The 12806-nt window shown below is 45.8% G+C and overlaps 1 protein-coding gene across 2 annotated transcripts in view; it reads left to right on the plus strand.

Annotated features, from left to right (window-relative positions):
* DLGAP2 (DLG associated protein 2) overlaps positions 1-12806 on the plus strand; it is a 724732-nt gene that overhangs the window by 633355 nt on the left and 78571 nt on the right. For both annotated transcript variants that reach the window (XM_049704257.1, XM_049704258.1), the window contains one exon: positions 1753-1964. In XM_049704257.1, coding sequence (XP_049560214.1) covers positions 1753-1964 — 212 coding nt within the window. The remainder of the gene's footprint in view (positions 1-1752; positions 1965-12806) is intronic.

Consider the following 12806-nt stretch of genomic DNA (forward strand, 5'->3'; position numbering starts at 1 on the left):
TCTCCACCCTGTTAAGCCCCCTCCTCTTCCTGTGTGTGGCTGCGATGTCTCCACGCGCTTCCCGTGGACCTAAGCCAGCTTGGGGTGGGCGGAGGGGGAGCTGTTTTAAAACACAAACTGCAGGCAGGACCCACGACGTGTCACCACGGGGCCTGGACAGGCTTGATGCCCACCCCCTCACCTCTCGGTGAGGGGCCGCCCTGTCCCTGCTTGTCTTGGCCGGAACCGCAGAAGGTACATCCTGTCCCATCCCCGGTTTCCCCTCCTGGGCTGTAACATGCGAGATGTCTGAAGATGTGTTTTAAGAAAATGGAGAAAAGGTGCCTTCAGCTGAAAACTCTGCCTTTCCATCCAGGCATGCGCGTCCCTGGCGGGGATGGTGACAAATGGGCCCACTGGCACCATCAAAACTGGAAAGATGACAAAGGAACATATCTATGAAACAGAAACAGACTCACAGACACAGAGAACAGACTGTGGTTGCGAAGGGGGGCTGGGGGAGTGGTGGACTGGGATCTTGGGGTTAGCAGGTGCGAACTATTATATATAGGATGGATACACAACGGGGTCCTACTGTATAGCACAGGGAACTCTATGCAATCTCCTGTGATAGCCCATAAGGGAGAAGAATATGAAAAAGAGATATATACTCTATAACTGAGTCACTTTGCTGTACAGCAGAAATTAACACAGCATTGTAAACCAACTAGACTTCAATCAAATTTTTTAAAAACCCTGGAAAAATGGCAGGACTCCTCTTAGCATGATCTGAGTGTCCGTAAGTCTCTGAACAGTCACCACAGGAAGAACCCTGTCTCCGAAGACTGTCAGTACAGACTTGCGCCGTCCTCTGTCTCGGTGAAGAGTACTCTGGGAGATCGCGTCCTGCAGCACGGAGAGCACGTGCGTTAGGTCCTTGGACTGCGGAACTCCGTGTGACGGTGCGGGCACGTGCGGAATCGTGCAGCCCTCTACCCTCGGCCGCTGCTTGGCGTGGTTTGGGTCTTTGTAAGGGTCACGGCTGGTGGAAGGTGAGCTGCACGGGGCAGGCGCGTGCGGTGTAGACACCCTGAGACTTGTGTGTGCTGTGTGAGCACACCGGGTTTCCCAGATGGGGGGTGGACACGGAGTGCAGGCCTGCTTCATCCTCTTCGCGGCGTAGCCCATGCACCCCGGAAGTGACACAGAAGCGCTGAGGGGGCGTCGCTCTGCTGGGACCCGCGCCGTGGACAGCGTTCGGGGTCTGAGTCCCCACCCAGCGCAGTGTGTGCTTCCCGGGCGTGCAGGGCCCTGGCGTGGGGGCCCGACTGTGGGGTGCGCCCCTGTCAGCCCTCACCACGCAGCAGGGCGTCCTCCTTTGGTCTCCTTCTTCCTCTTATTTCTTGTTCTCCACACTGGGGACCTCTTTTTCCACTTTTCTCAAGTTTCAACTGCTTTCCTACCAGAAGGAAATAAATCTAAATGTTAGTGGTGCTTTTTTCCAGGTTTTGAGACTACAAACGGGTTTTTCTTTCTAACATTGCCTCACTTTTCCCATAACGTTTATTACTTTTATAACAGGGGAGAAAACAATAATTGTATATTAATGTCCTTTGGGGATTTGAATGACAGACCCCTAAGAAGCGTGTGACTTTCAGTGCTGAGTGACCATAACAAGCTGTGTCTTCACGAGCTCCGAGGATTTGTCCCCAAAGAGGCAGTAATGGGATTCTGACGCCAAGGCTGACGCACGCCCTGTCTGTTCTCTCCTAGGTGCCCCAGGACGAGTGGGGAGGGTACCCCACGGGGGGCAAAGACGAGGAAATTCCCTGCAGAAGGACGAGGAGTGGCAGTTACATCAAAGCCATGGGTGACGAGGAAAGCGGGGAGTCGGACTCCAGCCCCAAAATGCCCCCCAAGGTGGCGCTCCGGCCAGAGCCCCTGCTCAAGTCCATCGGACAGAGGCCGCCGGGAGACCTCCAAACGTAAGCCCCCCGCGCGCCTCCCTCACCCCAGCCCAGGGCTCTTCTCACGCCGACCGCGGCCGGTTGTCCAAACACCCTAGAAAAAGTCCTGGGTTGAAAATATTAGGCTCAACGGCTGTCAATTTTCAAGTCCTTAAAAAAAAAAAGCAATCAGACCTTCGGTTATTTACTCATTGCATAGTAATTAAGGAAATACACTTGGGCAGTTTCTATGTCCAATATTAAGTTTCAAGTACCTATCATAGCCGATGACCCCTCCGTGTCTTCTCAGATCATTCCAGCAATTGATCAGGAGCACATCTGTGTGAGTGTGTGAGTGTGTGTGTGTGAAAATCACAATGGGGAGTTTTTTGTTTACTATAACTTTACAAGTGCACATGTAGGCAACAAGTTTTTTGCAGGGTAGGGGCAGGAACTGGATTAATTTTACAAACATCATAGCATGTGCTTTATGTATTTGTCCAAAAATACATTGGGTTTTTTTTTGTTTTTTCTTTAACTGAAGTGTAGTTGACTTACAATGTTGTACCAGTCTCTGCTATACAGCAAAGTGGCTCAGTTATACACACAGAGACATTCTTTTTTGATATTCTTTTCCATTATGTTTTATCCCAGGAGACTGGATATAGTTCCCCGTGCTCTACAGTAGGACCTTGTTGTTTATCCAGTTTATATATACTAGTTGCATCTGCTAATCCCAAACTCCCACTCCATCCCTCTCCCTCCCCCTTGGCAACCACAAGTCTGATCTCTGTATCTGTGAGTCTGTTTCTGTTTCATAGATAGGTTCGTCTGTGCCATAGTTTAGATTCCACATGTAAGTGACATATCATATGGTTACTTGTCTTTCTCTGACTTACTTCACGTAGTATGAGAGTCTCTAGGTCCATCCATGTTGCTGTAAATGGCATTAGTTCATTTTTTATGGCTCAGTAGTATTCCATTGTATATATGTGCCACATCTTCTTTATTCATTCCTCTGTCGATGGACATTTAGGTTGTTTCCATGTTTTGACTATCGTGAACAGTGCTGCTGTGAACATAGGGGTGCATGCAAAGACACACTGTTGATAAATTTAACTAATTTCCAAAATATAAACAGAGGAAACTAAGAACTCGGCTATTCCTTTGAACTATGAAAATATGACTGTAATTCTTAGCAGTCACCTTGTGTGTTTTTGGTCCTTCCAGCTAAGTCTGGATGTAAGTGCAAAGAACTGTCTGCTTTTCGCACCACGAGCTGTGGCTTCTCTGGTGTGAAGGTTCAGCAAGAGGGTGAAACAGCAGCTCAGTGCTTTGCCAGTGTTGCTTCCAGAGTTGTTCTTGTAACGTAGTGAGAGGATGAGGCTGTGACCGGGGTGTCACCTTTGTGTCATCCCCCACCCGTGCCCCGTGCACATGGCGACATGTGAAACAATGGTGTGATTTCTCCTGATAAATCCAGTCATCCATTAAATGTTACCTCACAGGATGAAAAATTTAAATTTTGAATTGACCCTACATTTGACAAACGTGAACGGTACCTTTGTCACCTCGTTCACTTAAATCCCTCGGCAGTTGTGTTGGGGATGCCAGGCACGAACAGATGAGGGAGGCAGCGACGCCTGTCTCGTCCCTTACGGGTCCCCTAAGGTAAGGCGCTGCCTTACACAGAGGAGGTGGTCAGGGGAGGTTTGTGAATCAGTGCCTAGGAGCCAAGCCAGAGGCTCGCCCTGTGGAGCTCACAGAAGGATAACGGGAAGGGGGCGTGTAAGCAAAGAAAGCAAACCGTTGGAATAGGTTGTCAGTGGAAGGTTGTGCTGGGAACTTAAGAAGTGAGGATTTAGGGGTGGGGAACCAGAGGCATCACCTGACCCAGGCACGCAGCCATCGAGGGCTGGACCAGGCACCGGTCTCCCCAGCTTCATTTGGGGGTGCCTGAAGACACATCTGAGAACTCTGGGTTATCTGAAAACCCCACCCCCCCGGGCAGCAGTTGTGCTTAGCAGGTCTTGGGGTTCTGGTCCACTGGGTAGGGCCACCGACTTAACTCTTCATTTTAAAAGTTCGTGATTCATTTCATGATTGTGCACTCTGAAAGCGAACCATGAAAAAGAAATAAAAGCAAGCAGTGTTTGAACTGTGAGCAGGGATCAGGCCTTTTAAGAATTACGGGGGCTTCCCTGGTGGCGCAGTGGTTGGGATTCCGCCTGCCGATGCGGGGGATGCGGGTTCGTGCCCCGGTCCGGGAGGATCCCATGTGCCGCGGAGCGGCTGGGCCTGTGGGCCATGGCCGCTGAGCCTGCGTGTCCGGAGCCTGTGCTCCGCAGCGGGAGAGGCCGCAGCGGTAAGAGGCCCGCGTACCGCAAAAAAAAAAAAAAAAAAGAAAGACGCACTTTGGGGCTTCCCTGGTGGCACAGTGGTTGAGAGTCCGCCTGCCAATGCAGGGGACACGGGTTCGTGCCCCGGTCCGCGAAGATCCCACATGCCGCGGAGCGGCTGGGCCCGTGAGCCATGGCCGCTGAGCCTGCGCATCCGGAGCCTGTGCTCCGCAACGGGAGAGGCCACAGCAGTGAGAGGCCCACGTACCGCAAAAAAAAAAAAAAAAAAAAAAGAATTACGCACTTTGTTTTCCTATTGACAAAGTCCCTCATCCCTGTCTGCTGACCCCAGACTGGTCGTGCTCCCTGGAGCCCTGTCCCCAACCCTTGAGTCCTCCCCGCAGGACCACGATTCCCTTCTTCAGCGGTCAGCACCTGCCTCTCGTACCTCCCCTCATCTGTACCAGGCGCCAGTGCTGACGATGTTCAGAAGATATTGTTAGGAGTTTACATTCGTAAAACCCACGTCATTACCCACCATAGTAAAAATTCCCTCAAAAACCCAAGAGAGTGATGGAGAGGCAAGGCCACCGGACAGAGTAACCATTCACCATCCACGTGTGGAAGTGGAGCCGGGGGTTCATCCACAGAGGCTTCTAGCCCCAGCACACCCGCTGCACTTCATACCTCGGGAAACCTGGGGGGAAATGAATAGAAGATGCTGCCTAACACCTGCTCCTGTTCTCAGCTCACTTACATCTGCGTTGGCCTTGCAAACACTGCCCACTCTGTCTGCAGAGATAAGCCCTCGGTCGGGCCCTTCTTCCCGTTGTTCTGTGTTTATCACTCCGTTCATCCCTCCGACACGTGCCGGGCACTGTGCTAAATTCTCCTTACACGTGTGTGGATTATTCTTTTCCCCCAAATCTGACACTGCGATGGAGATGTGAAGGGGAGGGGGCAGCACCCTGTGACATGTCCAGATGACACCGTGCCCTGCAGGACTCCTCTGCTAATTTGCAAAGTCCGTGAAACTCCCATAACAAGTCGCTCTTTGTGTTAACATATGAAATTTCTCTTTAAAATATGTTACTGGGAGGTATATCAAGTTAAGTTGTTATTATTGCCTGTTAGGCTCTTAGCACATCTTAGAATTTTATAGGTTTCAATATAATTTCACTTATTTTCGTCCTAAATGGCATCATGAAAACTCAACTCTTTACCCAGGGAAATAAAAGCTGTGCCCATTTTATGGAACAGAACCCTGAGTCAGAGGAACAAGGTACTGAAGGCCACGGAAGGGACCAGGGGTTTGAAATGAAAAGTTCTTTTAATCCCATGTCCGAGGAAAGTATTTCACCCAAATAGCGGGGTCGTATGCCTGGGGCCCAACATGATCTCTGAGAGAAGGGAAGTGGTAGTTCTAAAGGGTGTTTAAAATATGACTGAAAGCCCTCAGATTTAGCAGTGCACTGAATGTTTTCCCTCTGACACCACAGAACTTCACCAGCAGGAGCTGACAGAACGGTTTAAGAGTCAAGTGATAAACATAAGAATTGGTGTCTGCCAACCTCCTTTAGGTTTTATTCTCAGTATGCACCATTAATTCTATTCACACTCATAATGGTATTTAAGAATGCAGATGAAATAGTCAGATGAACCTAGTAATTATACTTTAGTTTTAATTTGATGGGTTGATGGATAGATGTTCTTATCGTTGAATTATCATATGAGCACACTGAAACCTTAGGAATTTTACGAGCCTCCCAAGTCACAGTAAACACTGGTATAAAATGGACTTTCCCAGCAGCCCTTCTTCAATCTGCCCAGCTAAGACCTGAAACGAGATTGGCTGTTTAGTTGCCTGTTACCAGCCCTTTTGAGCCGTGTAATATAAAACCCCTTCTGTGAAGGCTGCACGTACTCAAAGTGCTTGACCTCTGGGAACAGTGATTCTGTTGAACAGTCTTGTCTTCCTGCTGTTAAACCGAGAAAAAAGTCAGTCTTCTCATCAATAATTGAGTGCATGTCCTTATTACACATATAAGGATTTTCGCTTTCACCTTGCTGTGTTCTCTATAGAGTGCAAGGTGAGAGAAAGTCTTTTCACTCTCGAAAGAAAAATGAAACAAAAACAGACACGCAAAGACCTGTCACAGCTGTCTTACTGCTCAGAATTCTCAACAGTTGTGTTGACTGATCAGGAAAATCAGACCCCCAGGCCGGGGACAGACCCTGTCTCTCTGTGGGTCAGACCCTGCCCATAGGCAGACACCATTTAGAATTATTTTAAATGAAGTGCAAATTTCAAGATGCTACTGAATCTGATTTACTAGATTTTTAAATTAGCTTATGTATTAGTATCTGGAGAATTCACTTTTTATAATTATGAAAGGTAGACCAACTAATTGAATTCGGGGTATTTTTTTCTGCTTAGTTGAATTGAGAAGTCAAAGCTCTAATAATTTTGAACATCTCTGAGTCATTCTCTCAAGAAGGTAGCATTTTAAATTTATAGAGAAAGGAGAGCTTATTTTAAGAACTACTTCATATGTAAAGATAAACTCAGGTGGGTTACAGATATAAGAATCATATTTGTACGTGTGAGTATATACAGGTATGTGTGTGTGTGTGTGTATATATACGTGTGTGTATACATGTACGTGTATATACATGTGTATGTATATGTGTATATATATACATGAATGTGTGTATATGAATATTTTACAATCTTGGGTTGGAGAAGGCATATCCAAACCTTATTCCACAGTGAGAAGCTACAAGACACTGACAGATTTTAATTCATAAAACTAAAAACGTACTCATGGTAAAAGCCAACAAACAAATCAACAAGCTAAAAGTACTGTCACCAAAGTAAAACAACCATAAAAACCTGGGAAAACGTTCCATAATACAGGTGACACGTTTTCATACCCTTAATACGAAGAGATGCCTTACAAATTAGTAAGGAAAAAGTGAGCACTGTGGCTATAAAAATGGACAAAGGCCAGAAAAGACTATTTATGGGACTTCCCTTGTGGCACAGTGGTTAAGAATCTGCCTGCCAATGCAGGGGACACAGGTTCGAGCCCTGGTCCGGGAAGATCCCACAGGCCGCGGAGCAACTAAGCCCGTATGCCACAACTACTGAGCCTGCGTGCCACAACTACTGAACCTGTGCTCTAGAGCCTGCGAACCACAACTACTGAGCCCAGGTGCCACAACTACTGAAGCCCACGCACCTAGAGCCCGTGCTCCTCAACAAGAGAAGCCACTGCAATGAGAAGCCCACGCACCGCAAGCAGAGAAAGCCCACATACAGCAACGAAGACCCAATGCAGGCAAAAATAAATTTAATTTTTTAAAAAGACTGTTTACATACCTTATCGATAATTGAAACTTAGAGAGTATTTTAGCATTCCACTTAAAGCTAAAAATGTAAAATCTTATTCTAAAGGAGTTGCTGTCAAGCATGCGCACAGTTCCATTGTATATCACTGTAAGGAATTGTAAACTGCCTACGTGCCCATCCGTAGGCCTTGGGTCCCGCTTGGGGCAGTCTAGCCTCTGGATACACCTGTAAGCGGTGACACAAGTAAGACGATGTTCATTGCAACATCATCAGTAATAGCAGAAGTTTAAGACAACCCAGAGTTCACCACTGTAGTACTGATTGAATAATAGATATACAAGCATTAAAACGGTAGGATATTATTCATAGAATATACTAGAATATTAGGCAGCTATAAAAGATGAGGAAGATTTCTATGTACCAATTTGGAGGGATCCAGGTTACATCACCTTTAAAAAGCAAAGCATAGGACATTAGTATATAGCTGCCACTTTTCTATAATAAAATGGGAAGATAAGATTAAAACTCATACCATATTTATATTATAAATTTGTATAAATTATAAATTATAGTATAAATATTTATATAAATATAAATAATCATATTTATATTACATAAAGAAACAATAGAAGGATAAATAGAAACTAATAAAAATGTTTACCTCTAAGGAGTAAAGAGGAAGTAGGTGCAATAGGGCTGGGACCAGGACATCTCAATATGTCCCTTTTCTGTATATAGTGTTAACCTTCATTTATGCAAATGTGCCATCTATTCAGGAATATCAGAACTTAGAAGACACAATAAAAGAAAATAAAAGCCACTCTTAAAAAACAGAGCAGCCAAGAGGAGATTTAGAGATAACCGCTGACAGAACTATCAGAGAGAACCTAAAAATAACGAATTAATGCCAAAGGATCTAAGGGAAAGCGTGGACTCCTCACATACACAGAAGGGAAGTTGGCAGAGAGAGAAAAATTAGAAGAAAGAGGCGGCTAGAAATACTACAGATGAAAATCATGGTGTTAGAAGTAAGGAATTTTGCGGCTGAGCTCTTCAGCAGACTCAGCATAACTGAGTGATAATCAGTGAGCTTGAAGATAGGTCCACAGAAATCACCAAACTGAAACGCAAAGAAAAAAATGTAAGAAATAAAAAGTGGAAACGAGCATTCAAGAACTGTGGGAAAATATCAAACTGTCCAACACACCAGAATCCTGGGAGGAAAAGAGAAGGGGAAGCAGTCAATAGAAGAAACATTTGAAGACATAATGTCCAAGAATTCATAAAAATAATGAAAGACATTAAATCACAGATTGAAGAATCTCAGAAAATCTCAAGAAAGATAAGTACCAGAAACAAAACAAAAGCCACACACATCATTTTCAAACTACCAGAAACCAAGGATAAAGAGACAATCTTAAAGAAAGCTGGAGAAAAAGACACATTACATACAGAGGAACAAAAAATTTTCACAGACTTTTTGTCATAAAGTATTCAAGCCAGAAAATAATGAAGTAACATCTTTAAAGTATTAAAAGAGCAACCTATTAACCCAGAATTCTAGACTTAGAGAAAGTATCTTTCAAAAATGAAAGTGAAATAAAGACTTTTTCACAAAAACAAAAGCAGAGAAAAACATTGCCATCAGACCTGTACTAGGAGAAATATTAAAGGAAGTTCTTCAGGCACGAATATGGGATAATACGAGGACAGAGACATCTGGGGCTGTGCAGAAAAAGGACCGTTCCGTATCTGCGTTGTGATGATAGCTACAGGACCATGCGCCTGCCACCATGCCCGGAGCTGTGCGGAAAGGGAGGGATGCTGACGGTGGGCAACTGAACCAGACTGGAAAACCCAATCCTGCGAAATCAAAAACAGAGGGCGGAAAATGAAGTGTGTGCCAGCAGCTCCTCTGTGGCGAGGCATAAACATTGATCCGGGACAGGAGGAGGGGAGAGCCCTGCAGCCTCACCCCCTTTTTGTTGGTTCACATCAGGCAACATAAGACATGCCCCTTGGCCGCTGGTTGGAGAGGAGATCGAACGAGTCACAGGAGAGAACCCCGGCTGGGAGGTGAGCGCAGGAGAAGAGCCGGGAAGATGCGCTCAGATGGTCCCTCTGGCTCCTCACGTGCGCTCGGAGAAGGGAGCTTCCTTTTCTCCAGATGTACACTGACTTGGTCGTCTCGATGACCCAGACACCTGCCCTGTGACTCTCCTGGAATTCACTGGCCGGTAGCAACTGGTCGTGCCCCTTGGCTGCTGGGGAGGGGTCAGGTCTGCTTCGGGGCCACAGTGGGGTCAACCCGAGAAACCCCGAAAGGCACAGGGCATGCAGGATCCATCTAGAACAGCTCACTGAGCGTCCCGCAAGGCCACTTTCCCCATTTCTAGGGCCATCAATCTTGACTTTTCTGCTCTTTCCTGATGTGCAGCTCCCTTTTGAATTTGGCAGCCCCCCCACCCCAGCTCCTAGCATCTCTCACATCCTGACCCCAGGCCCAGTGTATCGCAGGCTCGTCTCCCCTCAGCATCCCGTTTCTGAGCATCCTCGCCCCCAGGGCACCTGGCTGAGCCCCAGGGCAGATCCCTCACCCTCCAGCCCCTCGCAGCTTGGCAAGCCTTTCTTCTCACCCTTCCCAAGGCTCCTGGCAATCTGCCTTCCAGCCCTGCTGAACTCCCTGCAGTCTCCTGACTGCACCGTCGGCTCACACTTCCGCGCTCCTGTTCACCCTTCAGTACCCACTCAGGGTTCCCTCCTTCTGGGGGTCTTCCTGAGTCAGTGCCCCGCCGGGCGCTTCCTGAGTCCTCTGCCCTTGCCTCTACCATACACGTGTCTGCTTTCCCTAACAGAGAGACGTCCTGTCTATAACAGCCATCGTATCTTCACTGTGTGGCATTTTATACGGGCCCCATACACACTGAATGAATGAAGAAAACTGACTTCTTATGAATCCCTAGTCAGGGATCATTGTTAATCAACTTAATAAGTGAACTGCTATTAAGGGCACCAGTAAAATCATCATTTTTAAAGTTTCTAAAAGTAAAACTTGTAAGTTGAAAAGATGTGTGAAAGCCCATTCACATTCACTCAACTCCTTAAACTCTCTAATAATTAGTCCCAAAAGGACCAGATGCTAGCCTCCTTGAAAATATCACACACCTTAAGTGTGCAAATCTTCAACCAATAGGGAACCATTTGCTCCATGGAGAAGTATTCTCTTTCACAGTTTCCACTGCTACCCATGGTCTGGTGACTTCCACACCCTCCATTTCAGCTGGAGGAAACCAGGGGGGTTTCTTCTGTGCCAGGTCATGTTAGAGCTGTTGCCAGCACTGCGAGTGTGTATTTGCAGCTCTGAAGAGTGCGACCTCCTGGCTTCCCAGGTAGCTGAAAATGTCTCTCATCAGAGACTGAACAGGAGGTAGGGACCAAGGGACACCTGGCGCTGTGCCCCTCAGGTCTCCACTCACTGGCGAAGCGATCCCACTGCAGGCTTTGCAGACTCCGCAGGCGTCTGTCTGTGAAGGAAGGTGGACCTGTTCAGCACTGTGGCCTTTTTCTGTCTCTATTCATGGATGTCACCAGGATCTCGCCCTCACACCTCTTCATTTATTTTGATTGTTTCTCTAGTAAATCCTCAGCTTTTGATTCTCAGACTGTGGAATCAGCTCTGTGTTGAGTTATTATTCTCTACTGTTTTCTTGTTTTCTAATTCAGTGATTATGTCTTATTGTTAATTTTTTCTTTGTATTTCCTTAGATCTAATTTGTTATTTCTCTCATTCTTCAGCTGAATGCTTATTTAGTAGTGAAAGTGTTTAAGACTATGATGAATATTCCTAAGGGTGTACCTATACCTGCCTCACACATACCCTGATAGGTGATGCTTTTGTTGTCCCTACTTTCTGGATAGTCTGCAATTTTGTTTTGATTTTCACCTTGATCAGGGGTTTGAATGACTTAAATGAAGGAAAGATCAACTTACTAGGATAAATGTAGTAGCCACTAGTAACTATTTTTCTTCCTTTTAATTACTTTTTGGAACTTCAGTATTGTGTAGAGTTTTTAATACTGACCACCTTTTCTTTCCAGCCCTTTGGGCAGGGAACTTGATTTTAGAGAAACAGATAAAATATTGTTGTTTTTTCCAATGTTTTCCCATTTCTCATTGTATGAGCTCTCGATTCCCCCAAAAGTCGTCATTCCCGATCACTCTCACGGCTGCATATGCATTCACTCACTCTTCAGTCTACCGCAGAGCTACTTTTGGCCTTTGTGCTCCCGTTCATCTAAGCGTGACATGTGCTTTCCAGCACAGAGCTGAGGACGTTTCCTCAGTTCACCTCATGCTGAACTGCCGGAGTTCAGATAGCATAATGGACAAAGAATTTGTCACACTTGAACAGCGAAGAGTGTTGAAAGCAATCACTCTTTAAACACAAGTCACTGTCTTTACCTCTGTGGACTTCAAACGTCTAACAGTGACACACAGATGGATCAGCTGAGCACTTGTGAGAGGTCAGACAGGGCTTTCTGTTAATAAACCAGAAGCCAGTGGCTGTCAAAGCACTGACTGTTTCCAGAGAATGCACTGAATAAAGAGATTAGAGCAAAGAGAGGCAAATCTGTAAGATGTGGGTGCAAAATTAAATAAAATGAAGCCGAATAGTAAACCTGAAGCAGCAGTGACTTCTACTAAGTCACATTATATGCAATTATCCCGAATGTAGTAAAGGTGATTTAGTCTATTGAAGTCATCGTCTTCCTCGGTGTATGATAATTAATATAGGAATTCTCCATTTATTTGGTCATCCAATAAGTAAGTGTATGTTAAGGGCTGGGTGTGTAAATAAGATATCCAGTAAATAAATGAATAAGTGTACAGAGTGCCAGGATATTAACTAGGCATCTAAAACTAAACAGTTAATTTTAAATGACAGAATCATTTTCACAGAGTTTAAAAAGTGAGGTTTTGATGAGCTAAACTGCTTTTGAAATAATCATTTTATCATGGTTAAAAGTGTTTTTAAAATCTCTCTTACTGCGAAATTTGGCAATATGTATCCAAAAAACACTTATGTTCATTCTTCCCAGAGCCTCCAGTGAGAACTCAGTCTGGCTGGAGGCTGGGTGTCCGTCTGTGATACCGTGAGCAGAGGACCCGGTCATGATGGGCCAGACTGTG

Source organism: Orcinus orca, chromosome 21, assembly GCF_937001465.1.
Source record: "Orcinus orca chromosome 21, mOrcOrc1.1, whole genome shotgun sequence".
Lineage (NCBI taxonomy): Eukaryota > Metazoa > Chordata > Mammalia > Artiodactyla > Delphinidae > Orcinus > Orcinus orca.